The sequence below is a fragment of the Stenella coeruleoalba genome, assembly GCF_951394435.1.
Source record: "Stenella coeruleoalba genome assembly, chromosome: 15".
Classification (NCBI taxonomy): domain Eukaryota; kingdom Metazoa; phylum Chordata; class Mammalia; order Artiodactyla; family Delphinidae; genus Stenella; species Stenella coeruleoalba.
In genome coordinates, this window is record NC_137161.1 from 12,555,435 (window position 1) to 12,571,286 (window position 15,852).

Below are 15,852 nucleotides of genomic sequence, written 5' to 3' on the forward strand. Positions count from 1 at the left end.
CTTGGGGAGGGGCCATGCTACTGGCTTCTAGTGCATGGAGGCCAGCGATGCTACCAAATAGCCCATAATGTGCAGGACGGTCCCCACAGCAGAGGATTATCCGACCTCAAGTGTCAGCAGTGCTGAGATGAGAGACCTTGGCCTGGAGCAAGCACTCGGTCCATGTCGGTGCTTACTTTCGTTGTCATTGTCATCGTTACTAACTCCCTTCTCCAGGGAATCACATCTGTATGGTCTGAGATTAGCATGGCAGAGCCGGGCTGCTCGTGGGCTGTGTCATCCTTGGCAAGTTGTTTTAACTTATCTGTGCCTCAGTGTCCTCACCTGTAAAATGGGTAAAAAACTAGACCTGACCCTTGATGTCCTTGAGGATCGAGTGAGCTAATGCAAGGAAGGAGAGGGCTCCGAACAGCTCCTGGCCCACAGTAAGTGCTCACTAAATGTTGGCTATTAGCTCTTCACGTGGCCACCATTCCTCAGCGTTTGAAATAGGATGAATGTGAGAGCAGACGGGTGAGATGGGCACTAATGGAGGGCATGGTGCAGGGCAGGGATGTGATCTGCTTTGCATTTAAAGGGCTGCTGCTGGGGAAGTGGGGAGACCAGGAAGAGGTCACTGCACGTCTGAGATGATGGTGGCCATCGGCCAGGGTGGTAGCCATGCATGTGGTGAGAGGGGCTGGTGGCAGTACTGGTTAAGGACACATCTTGGTTTTTTTTCTCTTCCCGAGCCGCGAGGCCGGCAGGATCTTAGTTTCCCAACCAAGGATTGAACCCAGGCCCTAGCAGTGAAAGCACCAAGTCCTAACCACTGGACCGCCAGGGAATTCCCCAGGACAAGTATCTTGAATAGGAAAATAGAAAAGATGGGAGGGACAGTCTTCCCTTTGGGTTCAGAGGAAGGAGTGAGCCCCTATTTCTCTGGAGCCAGGCTGCTTAGGTTCCATTCCCTGTTCCATCACTGAAAAGCTGAGTGACCTTGGGCAAGTCACTTCACCTCTCCAGGCCTCGGTCTCCAACTCTGTAAAATGGGAGTAATGACAGTACCTGCTGTATGGTGCTGTCATGAGGATGAAATGAGTTAATTCGAGTAAAGCAGTGAGATCTGGCCTGGCTCCAAGCTGGTGCTGCATGAGTGTCAGCAATGGGTGTTATTCCAGCTGGGGCACCAAGGAAGGCTTTTGGGAGGTGGTGGCATAGTTGGGGATGCCTGTGACGTGATGACATCTGAGCCGAAAGTGGAAGAGTCCATACTTTAGACGAAGTGGGAAAGGGGTCCTCAGGGTGCATTTTCCAGCTTGCCAATAACTCCAGGCCCCATGTGTCCCCCGACTTCTCTGCCTGAGCCGCAGAGGTGTGGTAAGCAGGTTTAGCGCACTGGCCAGTGAGGGTCTCCGGCTCCTGAGTCCCTACTTGGGCTAATTTGCTCGGAGATGCAGGGGACGGCTGGAGGAAGGAAGGTGGGGATTTTAGAGCCCAGGAGGCAGCCTCTTTTCCATACCCTCTCCTGCGCTGCCCGGAACCCTCCTCATGTGGCCTCATCAAACTGGACATCTGTGAGGGCAGTGCCTACCCTCAGAATCCGGATGTGCCGACGGTGGATGTTCAGGCCTTTGTGGGGAGTCAAAAAAACTTATTTAAAAGGGAAATTTGCATGATTATTGGATGTGGAAAATGAGTGTCTCTTGCTATTAAAAATAAATGCAGGGCTTCCCTGGTGGCGCAGTGGTTGAGAATCTGCCTGCCAATGCAGGGGACATGGGTTCAAGCCCTGGTCTGGGAAGATCCCACATGCCGCAGAGCAACTAGCCCCGTGAGCCACAATTACTGAGCCTGCGCGGTGTCTGGAGCCTGTGCTCTGCAGCAAGAGAGGCTGCAATAGTGAGAGGCCCGCGCACCGCGATGAGGAGTGGCCCCCACTTGCCACAACTAGAGAAAGCCCTCGCACAGAAACGAAGACCCAACACAGCCATAAATAAATAAATAAATATTTAAAAAAAAAATAAATGCAATAGAAACCAAGCTGTGTTACAGCATTCTGTCTAGAAACTCTTGCCCACCTGAGTCTCTGAGCCTGAGACCTGCGCTGGGTTTGATCAAAAGGAAGATGAACGGTGTCAGACTGGCTTTGGTGTCACAGCGCACCTTGCTGAGACCCTTCCTTGAGGTAATTGGAACAGCTGAAAAAGGAGTCAGCTTTCTCCACGTATGATTCCGTGTTTTTAATTTAAAGTCATCTTTTTCATTTAACGTTTGCAATCATCACCCCGCTCCCCCAGGCTCATGGCAGACGGTGCTGAGTTCTTTTTAAAAGCGGCCACTGCTGTAGGTTGGTTTCCAGGAGATGGAGGCCTGCGTACAGGTGGCCTGTTGGAAGCAGCTGAAGAAGGTTGCACAGTCTCCACCTGGCCTGACCCAACCTGGGGTTGGGGGAGCTCTGGAGCTGGCGTGCCTCTTCCTTCAGGTCGGCTTGAATTGCCATGAGGTGGCGGGGCCTTTGCACCCCCATTGGACATGGGCTGTCCCGGGGAGTGGGTGGACAGCCTCAGGCCAGCCAGGCAGCTGTCTCAGGCTGAGGACGGTCCCTGGGGAGGGACTCACGGATAGGACACACTCACCACAGCATCCCCCGACAGCCCCAAAGGGAGGGGGCACCAGGGCCAGCCAGACAGCATCAGGGTTGTAAGGTGGTGACTGGGAACAGAGCTCTGTGGACAGGCTCTCCAGGAGAGGAAGGGGCACATCAGACCCTGTGAGGGGCCCTGGCTTACAGACCAGCCCACCGCTGCTGCCCAGCCAGTGGACAGTGGGGGACTCCCTCACACCCTCACCCCCAAACCCAACCACTAACTACTGAGGTGATTGCAAACTAGCACTCAGTGAACCTTCTCTTGGTGCTGGGTGCTGGTCTGAGTGCTTTACGTATATTAATTCATTACAACGTCACAACAACCTTTAACAGTGGGTGCTGTTATTATACCCACTCTACAGATGAGGAAACTGAGGCCCAGAGAGGGTAAGTCAGTGCGCAAGTTTACTCAGGCAGTGAGTGTTGGAGCCAGGATTTGAGCCAATGTCGTCTGACTCCTGGACTTGTGTTTCTCACCGTCTTACATGATAAAGTCCCTTTATATCATTATTAAGCACCTACCGTGCACCAGGCACTGTACTTGGCCCTGAGGATGGTGCCCTGAATAAGACAGATTTGCTTTTTGCTGCCATGAGGCTCCATGAGTAGGGTTAGTCGGTTGACAGAGGAGGTCGTTTCAGATGTGGACGTGGGTTTGTGAAGAATATAAAATGCAGATGTGAGGAGTGACTCTCCTTGAGGTTGTCTGAAGTTGGGAAGTCAGGGCCAGGGTTGCTAGATTGAGCAAATAACAACACCCAGAATGGTGGGTGTTTGGATGAATTTGGATTTCAGGTAAGCGACCAATAATATTTTAGCATAAGTATGTCTCATACAATGTTTGGGACATACTTCTACTGAAACACGATTTGTTGTTTATCTGACGTGAGCACTCAGCTGAGTGTCTTGTGTTTTATCTGGCGATCCTGGTCAGGGAAGGCTTCTGTGAGGTGGTGACGTAGGGGATCTTGGAGAAGGATATTCCACATGGAGAGGAAGCCAGGGCAGGGGCCCTGGATGGAGCTGGAGCAGGCTTGGTCCACTGGAGGAAGGCAGGGAGGCCAGAGTGGTTGGAGCAGAGTCAGTGATGGAGCGAATCCAGGGATGTCACGGGGGGGCCCTGTCCTGCAGGGACTGCATTATGAGGGTTGGAGGGTTTAGCAAGAGTTGGTGTGGTCTGTGTTAGGTTTTAGCCTCTTCACCCCACAGCTGTGTGGACAGGCGGAAGATAGCTTGCGGAAAGTGACCTGAATCTCATACTCCCCTCCCCACCAGAGAGGTCTACATGACCAGCTCCTTCCCTTCTCCAAGTCTCAGTCTCTGTGGGTGTGAAATGAGTGGTTGGGAGCAGATGGTCTCCGTGGAGCTAGTGTCACCCCCTGGGTACTGTGGACGGCAGCCACCACTTCTGACAATCCTCGAGCTCTCTCTGGGGGCTAGAGCCTCTCCCCAAGCTGTCCCCAGCTGGCAGCTGTCCTCTTCTCCTCCTTCACAGCCCAAATCCATGGCCACACGCCCCCCACCCCCACGTCTGTGTGTGCGCAATGGTTTGTCCATTTCCTCCAAGCCAAACAAGCAAAGCCCCACGGGGCGCCCCTAGGAGGAAATTGAACACTTGGCCTCTTAGCTGTCAAGGGTAGCATTTCCACATTTGCTGCATCTTCGGCCTGCGATGCAGCTGGGCTTGAGCTCAATGAAAGGAGATGGGAGTGATGAAACTCGGCATGGTTTTGAAGAGGGCTGTTGTCCTTTACTAAACTTAACTTCTCCAAGTCTCAAGCCTTCTCCCCTGGCCTTTTCACAGGCCGAAGGAGAGGATGACATCGCACAGTGTGTCAGAGAAGGGGCTCAGGGAATGAGGAATGACAGACCTGTGGCGATCTTATGACTTATCCCCCTCTCCTGCATCCATGGCAGACATTGCTAGTCAATCACAGCATTCTCCACGGGGTTCCAGAATTCTTGTCACTAGCGTTTCAGACAGCAGCACTTATTGATTGGGGTTGGCATGTGAGAATGAACAGATTTGGCTGTGCTTCTTGGTCCAACCCCTTCACGGTACAGATGGAGATGAACAGGGAGACGGTCATCACACCAGACTTGGGTCCATGTTTTTCATTTTCTTCCCCTTTTAGAGTGTGCATATATTAGGACTGTCTTCACTGTGAGTGACAAAAACAACTCAAATAGGCTTAAAAAAAAAAAGGACTTTATTGGCTCCTACAAATGAAATGTTCAGGGTGTGTTGACATCAGGTATAGCTGGATCCAGGACCCCATATGATGTTTTCAAAACTGGGTTTTTCTTTATCTCTAGGCTCTGCTTTCCTCTGTTTCGGCTTAATTCTTAGCGTGGTGGCAGAGGTGACCCTCAGCAGCTTCAGGGTGACAGTCAGCTAGCTTAGTAACAAAAGTTCAAAGAGAGCTTCTCTTCACAGCAGTTCCAACCTGAGTCCTTAAGGGCTCTCACTGGCCCAGTTTGGGTTGCATGGCCATTGCTGCCAGGACCGGGAGCTCTTTGATTGGTTTGGCCTGGGTCACACGCTCACGCATGGTGCCTGGGAGTGGAGTGGAGTCAGTGGGGTCAGAGTGTAGGAGGCAGATTTCCCAGGGGAAAAACTGGGGGCTGTGACCAGAACAAGGGGGAGTGGCTGCTGGGTGGGTGAAACAACACACGGGCCAGCGAAAAGCTGAGGCTGCCTTGCGGTGCACCAGGGCTGTCCGGAAGAAACGTGGGGCTGGTGTGAGGGTCTCGGGCACCACTCAATTCCTCCCTCTGCTCTCTTGCTTCATTCATCAAGTAGTCACGAGGCCTGCGCTCTGTCTGGGACTTCAGTCCCCACTGGCCATAGCCATGACCTCATCAGTTTGCAAAGCCTGCCTCCATGGAGCTCATGGTCCAGGGGGTGGTGGTGGGGAGGTGGACAGTGCAAGAATGAGAAATCAAATATACCGGGAGGCGAGAGCCACCACAGTCCTCAAAATCTGCCTGGTGCCTTCCCTGGTGGCCTTCCCCAGACCTAAGAGTCCACTCAGCTCCCTTCCTCCTGACTCTGCCTGTCTCTTTTTTACCATCAAATCCTACCCATCTGGGCTTCCCTGGTGGCGCAGTGGTTGAGAATCCGCCTGCCAATGCAGGGGACACGGGTTCGTGCCCCGGTCTGGGAAGATCCCATGTGCCGCGGAGCGGCTGGGCCCGTGAGCCATGGCCGCTGAGTCTGCACGTCTGGAGCCTGTGCTCCGCAACGGGAGAGGCCTCAACAGTGAGAAGCCCGCGTACCGCAAACAAAACAAAACAAAACAAAACAAAACCTACCCATCCACTGTCCCACCTGTCCTAGATGGATTCACCAACGGGATGATGAATTTGCTGAAATAGTAACCATGGCAATAACAGCAACGTGGACCACACCGATAACAATAGCGGCTAATAGTTAAGGAGCCCTTACTATGCACTGTTTCACGCATTTACTGTGAATTCACCTGATAACCCTCACAGCGACCTTATGACGGGGAGATCATGACTGTCTATAATTTATAGGCACGAATGCAGAGGCTCTGAAACAGTACGTGCCTTGCCCAAGGTCACAGAGCTGGTGAGCTGGGGAGCCGGGCTGTGAACCTGGGTGGTCTGGCTGTAGAACCTGGACTTGCGCTTGTGAGGCTGACGCTGATCGTAGCCATGGGGGCTCCGGTGTCTTATCTTGGAGCTGTGCTAACAGCAGGGCCTCTAGGCTCTTGGCTGCAGAGCCAGACATCAGCGTGGGGGTTAAGAGAGGTTGGATCCTCCTTCTGCCACTTCGCTACGTGTGAGACCGTGGGCTCGTGACCTTTCATTGGTTTCCCACGTGTGAATGGGTTGAGTACAGTGATGACCGTGTCAGGTTACTGTGAGGTGTGAGTGAGCCTACCCGCACGCATTCCAGGAGAGCAGAGGGTGGCGTGTCCTAACTGCTCAGTACATACTACGTGTTGGCCATCGGCTCTGGCTGTGGACACTTCGCTGCTCAGGGCATCTGCTCAGATGGTGTACACGGAGCCCCAGGGGGAGCTGGGCCGGGTTGGGGTGGCTTACTGATTCTGAAACCCATTCTTTCTCCTCGTTGGTTTCCTCTTTCCTGCAGCCACCCACCGGCAGGATGACTGGGGGCTTGTGCAGAAGCAAGACGAGCTGCTTACTTTGCAGACCCACCTTTTCCTTCCTTAGCTTCTTGGGGTCTCCTGGCCACCCCCCAGCCCAAGGTCAAGGCCCTTCATCCACCTTCAGCCCTTCCTGTCCTGCAGCCTTCCCCAGGACATCCTTGTTTGGGGTTTGCTGGGTTGGAAGGAGGTGTTCTGTGAGCCTTTGGGAACCGAGTATGCTCAGTGGAGAGCTTCCTGCTAACTAAGACGGCTCCTGTCCCTTTCAGTCCCGGAAACCCTGACTGATGGTTACAGACCTGGTGACTCACAGGTGACCTCTAGGCTGGAAAGAGTCCAGCTTTGGGCTCAGGGGTATCTGGAGGTCAAGACAACTATCCCCCTGCCTCAGCACTGCCACTGCTGTGTGGCAGTGACCAGAGATCTACTTGTTCCCCCCAATTCCCGAGTCTTATTTAGACTCTTCTGGTTCATATATACAGGGCATTGCACCTGGTAGGTGTGTAGAGTTCATTCATTTAGTAAGTATTTATTGAGGGCCTACTGTGTGCCAGGCATTGTGCTAGGACCTGGGGACACCTCAGTGAACAAGAGGATGTGGTCACTGCCTTCAGGGAGCCGACTGCCAAGTGGGAAAAGACAGATGATGAACAAATAATCTGGATAATTCCAGATTGTGAGAATGCTATAAAGAAAATGAAGACGGGGGTGGGGGGATGATAGAGTACACCCGAGTGGCCACTTTAGCCAGGGGTCATTTGAGGAAGTGGCATTTGAGTTGAGACCCAAATGCTGGGGAGTAGCCAGGCTTTGGGCAAAAGTGTTCCAGGTAGAAAGAACAGCAAGAGCAAGGGCCCTGAGGTAGGAACAGCCTTGGCAAGTTCAAGGAGCAGATAGAAGGCCAGTGAGATGAGATCTGAGAAACTCAGGGTCACATTGTTTGGCCCTTGAAAGGTATAATAAAGTGTTGGATTTCATTCCTAGTGTAATAGAACACCACTGGAGGGTTTTAAGCAGTGGGGTGACACAGTCTGACTTGTGTGTTGATTCTAAAGACATTTATCGAGCACTTCTTGTATGCTGAAACCTCACCTATTAAATCATTTAATTTCAGTAACAATCCCATGAGTTAGGGACTATAATTAACTCCACCTTAACAGATGAGGAAACCAAGGTCAGGTAACTTGCCCAAGTTCACAGCTGGAAATGCACAGCCAGGGTTCAAGCCCAGGCTGCCTGGCTTGAGTCTGTGTACTTGACCCTGGGCCCTGCTGCTTCCTGAGAGGTTACTGGGTGCAGAACTGGGGCAAGAGTGGAGGCTGAGAGGCCTGTAGTGAGTGGGAGCGACTTCATGTGAAATCCCGCCTGCTGGGTATGTCTCAGGGTCAGGGTGTGGGGTAGGCCTTTCCTCCCAGGCCTGCTGGCCCAGCTGTCCATACATCTCAGAGCGTCTGCCTTCCTGCCATGACCTGTCTCCCACAGGCTCTGTCCTTGTCTTGCAGAAGGACAAGTTCTGCGTATATGAAGAATATTGCAGCAACCACGAGAAGGCCCTGCGTCTGCTTGTGGAGCTGAACAAGATCCCCACCGTGCGGGCCTTCCTTTTGGTGAGTTAACCATTGCCCCTGCTTCTCCCTTCCTCTCTGCCTCAGCCTGGTGAATCCACACAGACCCATGGTACCTGATCCCTTCCTCAGCTAGGGCAGTCTGTGTACAGCAGGTATCGCAAACGTTTTCTGTAAAGGGCTAGATAGTGAATACTTTTTGCCTTTTTGCATCATACAGCCCTGTCATCACGACTCTACTCTGCTGCTGTAGCATGAAAACAGCCATAAGTAATATGTAAGAAATGAGCATGGCTGTATTCCAATAAAACTTTATTTATAAAAATAGGCATAGAGGGCTGGATTGGCTCTAGGGCCAAATTTGCCAATTCCTGTTTAAAGTAATGATCCTGATAAGACTGATAACAATAGTATTAATAATTGTATTCAATATTATTAGTATTATTTAATTATAAGCAAAAGAAAATCTGGTTAAAATTGGCTTAAGGAAAAAAAAAGATTTACTGGTTCACTTTCTTTGGAAAGACCTGAGAGAGCTTCAGGTACAGCAGAATCTGGGTGTTCCAGTGACATCATCAGGAGTGTGTCTCTTGGTTCTGCTTTTCTCACCTTGGCTCCATTCCCAGGCAGGCTCTCCGCATGTGGTGGCAACGTAGCCTCCAGTGGCTCCACGCTTATACCTCTCATAGCCGAGCAACTCCAGGATAAAGAGGGCTCCTCTTTTCTAATGGTAACAACAAAAATTCTGGGTCTGATGCTCATTGGCTCAGCTTGGCTCAAGACCATGTCCGTGAACCAGTTGCTGTAGACAGAGGGAGCGGCTGGTGCTCGGATTGGTCACTTCTCTAGCTGGAGGGTGGGGTCAACTCCATTCATACTACAGGCCCTAAGGCTGTGGGTGGATCCCTAAAGGATGTTGGTTTGCACTTGCGGAAGTAAGTTGGGAATGGATGTTGGTCAGGCAAAACCACAGACACCCATGATGGTCTTTCCTACCATCGCACGATTCACTTGTGTATAAAACGGGTTCTCATTTGTGATCTCCTTGGAGCTTTACCAGCCGCTGTCTGTTGTGTATGAGTTGAGGTATTCATTTGTCTGCCTTACAGACATCCCAAGTAACAGTGGTCTAAACAAGGTAGACATTTATTTCTCTCCCATGTTAAGAACGTGGAAGTAGGCAGTCTGGGGGTGGTATGGGGGTCCCAGTGTCAGGGGCCAGTGCCCTAGTATGTGGCCTCATCGATATGGTCTAAGATGACTTCTCCCCACTTCCACACTCCAGGTGGTGGGATGCAGGAAGGGTGGGAAGGAGGGCCTGCCCCTCCCCTTTTAAGGGCACAGTAGGAAGCTGCACACATCTGCTTACATCCCATTGGCCAGAACTTAGTCACGTGGCCACACCTAGCTGCAAGGGAGGCTGGGAAATGTAGGCTTTATTCTGGGCAGCCCTGTGCCCAACTGAAAATTCTGTCGCTTTGGAAGAAGAGTACATTCAGGGACACCGCATAGCCTTTGCCACAGGTGGTTTTGACGACTCCAAAATATTAAGTGACTTGCTGAGAGTACATACTTGAAAAGTGATTGAGCTTCTCATGGGTTCCAGTCTTCCTCTTTTGCCTCCAAATTCCCTGCTCATTCAGTCACAGACCACCCACCCCCTGAGCCCCCATGCTGTTTTATTTCCCAGTGGCACACACAGAATTCAGCACACAAAAGTAGAAGAGTTAACTGCCATGGCATAAGGAGTCTTAACCGTGTGCCCAGAGAGCTAAACTATATAGTACAATTCTTAATTGCACTTCTCCCTAACGCACAGTCTCCAAGAAAATACTTCCAGGATCTTGATTCAGAATGTGTGTTTCCTTCACCAGTGAGTTTGTGTTGCTTGGCCCACTTCCAGTGAGCATCTGAGGCAGGGGAGCTTGGCCAACTGATCGCCACCTTTGTCTCAAGCGTCTTAGGTGTTCAGGACTGGTGCATTTTGTTGTTGGTATCTGCATCTTTACACTTCTGGTTTTTCACTTATAGTCGTAAGAGTCTGGGCACAAAGCAAAGATAAGTCAGGTAGTGTAAGGTCACACACGTGGCCACGTCTTTGTGGTTGGCCCGGGACTTTGAGGCAGCACCGCTCTGCAGTGGTCCTGCTGCCCAGGCTTGGGCTCCCTGAGTCCCACTGTCTGGACTCGGCTGTGTCTTGGGAGGCAGGAAGATGCCCAGGAGGTGTTTGCAGGGGTGCGGGAAGGAAGCGCTTCACTTCTTCTTTTTTCCTTCCTCTCTCTCCTGCAGTCTTCCTGGTAGGCCAGGCTGCCCTTTTCCTGGCAGCAGCTGGGCTGGGCCAGATTGGGCAGGGGGAGGAGGTGTGGGGTGCCAGCACACACGCCATCTGTCTCCCTCCTTGCTGGCATCTCCCAGCTTCTGGCCACCTGCAGAAGAGCCGTCTCGAGTCTATTATGGGATGTTAAGGCATTGGGAACAGACCCAATCTGGCTTTCCATTCATGAGGTACTGTACACTACAGAGAGATGGGGCGGGGACTTTGTCTTTCTGTGCCTCAATTTCTTGTCTATAAAATGGGGATAATTGATTCATGTATTCATTCAACAGCTTTGTTTTGAGCACCTACCAAGTGGTAGGGATCATTCTAAGTACTGGCGATATAACAGTGACCAAGGCAAGAAAAGTCCCTGCTCTCATGGGGTGGCCATTCTCGTAGGGGGGACTTCCATGGCATGTCTCATGGCATTTAGTTCTCTGCAGGGAATAAAGTGAGTTAAGGATGGCAGGAGGTTTGAGCAAGTTTGGGTGGTGGCTGCTGTTTTAGATAGCTCTTTGGGAACACAGTGTCTTAGGTGACATTCAAGCAGAGACCTGGATAAAGTTAAGTGAGAGAGGCAAGGAGTATCTGGAGGGAAAGCATTCTAGGTAGAGGACCTGCGAGTGCAAAGGTCCTGTGTTTGAGGAATAGCAAGAAGGCCAGGGTGGCTGGATTGGAGAGTATGAGAGGAAAAGTAGAAGGACATGGGGTCAGAGAGATTGAAAGAGGCCAGATAATGAAGGAGCATTTAGACAATGGGACGGATCTGAGAGTTTTAGAAAGCTTTGTTATTGCCGCGTAGCACACTTGTGGTGAGTGTACTCACAGCATAATGAGTATTCGCATATGTGTGCTCCCGTGGAACCACCCCCTGAGATCAAGATTTAGAACACTCCACTCCAGAAGGTTCACTCCAGAAGGTTCCCTGTGCCCTTTCCCAGGCATGCCCCTCTGTGCAGCCAGCGGCAACCTCTATGCCGATTTCTCTCACTAAAGGTTAGGTTTGCCTGTTCTAGAATGTTTCACGAATGGAATCACACAGGAGGCTTTTGTGTCTGCCTTCTTTTGCTCAACATAATGTCTGTGAGGTTCGTCCAGGTTGGAGCATGCGGCAGTACTTTCAATAGAGTATTCAATTTTAGTCTGAGTGGGATGGCAAACCGTGGGATGGTTTCGAGCAGAGGAATGATGTGAACCAATTTGCATTTTGAGCGGCTCCCCTTGGCCGTGTGAGGGTAGGAGCAAGGAGACCAGGGTGGAGGCTTGTGTGAGTTTCCTAGGGCTGCTGTGACAATGACCACAGACTGGGTGGCTTAAAACAAAATTTATTCTCTCACAGTTCTGAGGCCCGAAGTCTGAGATCAAGGTGTCAGCAGGGTTCTGCTTCCTCCGAAGGCTCCGGGGAAGGGTCCTGCCTTTCCTCTTCCAGCTTCAGGTGGCCTCACGTGTTTCTTGCCTTGTGGAACCAGAACTCCAGTCTCCGCCTCCCTCTTCACACAGCTGCCTTCTCTGTGTCCTGTCCTCCTCTTATAAGAACATGGAGCCTGTTGATTTCAGGCCCACCCTAATCCAGAATGAGAATGACCTCATCTTAATGGGACTAATTATATCTGTAAAGACTTTATTTCCAAATAAGGTCACATTCTGAGTTTCCGGGTGGACATGGCATTTTGGGGGACACTATTCAACCCACTCTGGGGCTGCTACAGTGGTCCGGGCGGGAGATGACGGTGGTGAGGGTGGGGCGGTAGCGCTTGGAGAGGTGGTTGCATTTACATAGAGTCCGATTGTCCAGCTGACACGATGTGCCGTGTGGTTGGCTTTGGGGTATTAACGAATGGGAAGAATCAAAGATGTCTCCAGGGCTTGGGGCCCAAACAACTGGAAGAATGGAGGTACAATTTCCTGAAATGGTGAAGGTTGGGTAGGAGCAGGTAGGAGAGGTAAATTTAAAAATTCCCTTTTGTGGAATTCCCTGGCGGTCCGGTGGTTAGGAGTCAGCGCTTTTCACTGCCGAGGCCGGGTTCGATCCCTGGTTGGGGAACTAAGATTTCGCAAGCTGCGGGGCGCGGCCAAAAAAAAAAAAATTCCCTTTTGGATGTGTGAGGTTTAAGGATGCCTGTTAGATGTCCAGGTGGGGATTTGGGCCTAGAATCAGAGATGTGAGTCTCGGGTTTTGGGAAGGGAGGGGCCGGGCTGGAGATAAAAAGCTGAGTAGTTTCTGCGTAAAGGATGGTTAAAGTGGTGAAAGTGGTGGGTCTGGATGAGGTCAGCGGGGAAAGAGTGTGGATGGAAAGGATGACCCGGGGCATGGCTGCCATTAGGAGGTTGGGAAGAGGGTGAGGATGACACCTCACCTGAATCAATTCTGTGAAATTAGGATGGTTTAAAGAGAGGATTCTGAAAAGTTCTTCCCATAGTGCCTGGGGCATAATATTATTAGAATAGTGAATAGCTCTGTGTGTGCTTGCTTTTTTTTTTTTTTGTCTTTTTAAATGAAAATCTAGGGTGTTTGGGGTGAAGAGGAATTGGTGGCTGTGACAGTCCTGTGAAAACTTCTTGATCCTGGGCAAAGAGACAGGCCTTTCTCCAGCCAAGCCCTGGGGGCGTCTGGAAAGCACACCCCACTCCCAGGCTCCCTCTCTCTGCCTGGAGCTGACATCATCAGGGCAGCTTGTGGGGAGCGCTGGCTTGGAGGACAAAGGCCTGAGTGTGAGCAGTGTGGGACCTGGCACATCCCAGCTGCTGCAGCCCTGATCCCCCGTCTGTGCCAGGGCTGGATGTGGGGCTGGGAGCCATGCAGCTCCTGCTAGAGCAGGGACCCAGGTCCCTGGGACTATTTCTCTAAGGAGAGGGTCCCCAAAGATCCCCGAGAGGCAGAGGACTTAGCTCTGAGACTTGGGCCAGTGCTTCTGGCCTCTGAGTGCCAGTTTGCCCATCTGGAATAGGGATCTTGCTTATTCTAGGGCTGTGAGGATGAACTTTGCCTATGGGTGAAACACAAGGCACAGAGCCTTAGGCCTGGTAAGCACACGGTAAATGTTCTCTGGTCTTGTTTTGCCTTGAGTATAAGCAGGGAAATCGTCTGCTTTTTTGGGCAGTTCCCCAGTGCTTGGAACTGTGCCCGGCACATAGTAAGCATACAGTGTGTATTTGGAGGATGAATGAATGAATAAATGATTGGATGGGAATCCATTTTCCCAAGAGTCCCGTTCCATTTCCATTCTGCTAGCACGGTGTTGAGGCGGAAGGCTGAGACCCCTTCATTGCTGGCAGCTTGTTCATCCATTCATTAGTCCATTCATCCATTCATTAGTCTGTTCCTTCATTCATTCATACATTGGGCACACGGTGAGCCCTAGGGACCCAGGACTGTGAGGGGCGTGGTAGGAGACCACAGACATGTAACTCGGTACACTTCTTTCCCGTGCATGACTTTCTACTTCACTACGGATAGGTTCTCCATAAACAATGCCTGGTTTTGTTTTGTGTGTCATTAGAAGCTTGATGTAAATGGGTTCATACCATACGTATCCTTTTGTTTTCCTTTTGTGCACAAGAGCATGTTTTCTAGGTTCACCCGCATTGCTATACATAGCTTTAGTTCTCCCATTTTCACCACTGCGTGGTGTGGAAATGAGCTGCAGACGTTTTTCATTCTCCAGGTGATGGATATTTAGGTTGCTTTCCACTTTCTGCTGTTTCAAGCAAGGCAGTTTTGAGTGTCCATGTTCCTGTGTCCTGTGCATGTGTGTGAGTTTCTGTAGAATGAGGGTTGGCAGACTTTTCTGTAAAAGGCCAGATAGTAAATATTTTAGGTTTTGCAACTATAAGGTCTTTGTTACAACTACTCAGCCCTCAGACGCAGCCATGGACGTTATGTAAACAAATGGGTATGGCTGTGTTCCAGTAAAAATTTAATTGCCAAAACAGGGAGTAGGCAGGATTTGGCCCACGGGCAATAGTTTGCTAGCCTCTGATATAGGCTTTGGGCTGGGTTGTAGAATATACACATTTCTTCCTCCCCTGGGTATTGTTAAGTTGCTTCCAAAGTGATTGTCTGTAGCTGCATTTTGAGAGTGCTTCCCGTGATTATTTGAGGGTGGCCAAGTTCCTTTGCTGTCCTTGGTGAGTTCTAACGAAGGTCTCCTGTCCCTTTTCAGAGCTGCATGCTCCTGGGAGGCCGGAAGACCACGGACATCCCTCTGGAGGGCTACCTGTTATCTCCTATTCAGAGGATCTGCAAGTACCCCCTCCTCCTCAAGGTGAGACGTTCCCCCTGTTCCTTTCCCCTATTTTGAAGCGACAGAAGATTCAGCTTTGCCTGGCTTAATCAAAAAAAATTAAAACTTGTTAGTTCAGGTAGCTGAGAAGTTTAGGGGCAGCATCGGTTTTGGGCCAGGCTGCATCCAGGCCAGGACCCTGCCTCTTTCTCCCTGGTTCAATTCCGCTTCCCACCTTTCAGCTCTTATTTTCAGCATGGTAGCAGATGGCTGTAGTTACTGTGGCTTTGCACCCTCTCAAGTTCAAAGACAATGGGGAAGAGTGAGCCTCTCTTCCAGTAGCTCTGACAAAAGTCCTGAGAGTCACTGAGGCTTTGGTCATCTGTGGCCAGGAGAATGCAATATTGGGAATGCTTTCGGCCTGAGTCATGTGCTTTAATTTGAACCAATTACAGGAAGCCTTTGCTTGTGCTGTTTGCCCTCCTCTCATATGCTCGGACTTGCGCTCTACCCCTGACCCAATCACTGTGAACTGGGTAGTGTTGTGCTTTGATTGGCTGAGATATGGTCCAATGACAGTGAGCAGGGCAGTGTCGTGTTCTGATTGGCTGAGACCACAGTCGGGTGCTCCACCCCTGAACCGATCAACCCTGAGCAAGCCAGCTCTGATTGGCACAGACTTGTGTCATGCGCTCCCACCAGTCACTGGATCCCACAGGCCAAAAGTCCAGTGATGGAGAGAGAGGGACCCCCTCACCCAAATCTGGGCTCTTGGTGGAAGAGGGGTGCGGGTGCAGATGCAGGGGGCATAAACCAGAGCCATCGACACACCTGCTGTCTCCCTCCCCACCCGGCCACATTTGACTTACTCTTGGTCAGGCGGACCAGGGGAAGATGTGCTGCCTGTGGGAGGGCCCAAGAAGTCTCGATCCTCAACTTCTGAGTCAGCTTCCAGGCAGATCTCCAGCTGGGTGCATGG

The 15,852-nt window shown here is 51.2% G+C and overlaps 1 protein-coding gene across 1 annotated transcript in view; it reads left to right on the forward strand.

The window, feature by feature from the left end:
- The window catches only part of PREX1 (phosphatidylinositol-3,4,5-trisphosphate dependent Rac exchange factor 1), a 198,356-nt gene that overhangs the window by 88,508 nt on the left and 93,996 nt on the right, over nt 1–15,852 (forward strand). Inside the window, exons 4-5 of the mRNA XM_079946475.1 lie at nt 8,271–8,375; nt 14,814–14,915. Of these exons, the coding sequence (XP_079802601.1) occupies nt 8,271–8,375; nt 14,814–14,915 (207 nt within the window). The remainder of the gene's footprint in view (nt 1–8,270; nt 8,376–14,813; nt 14,916–15,852) is intronic.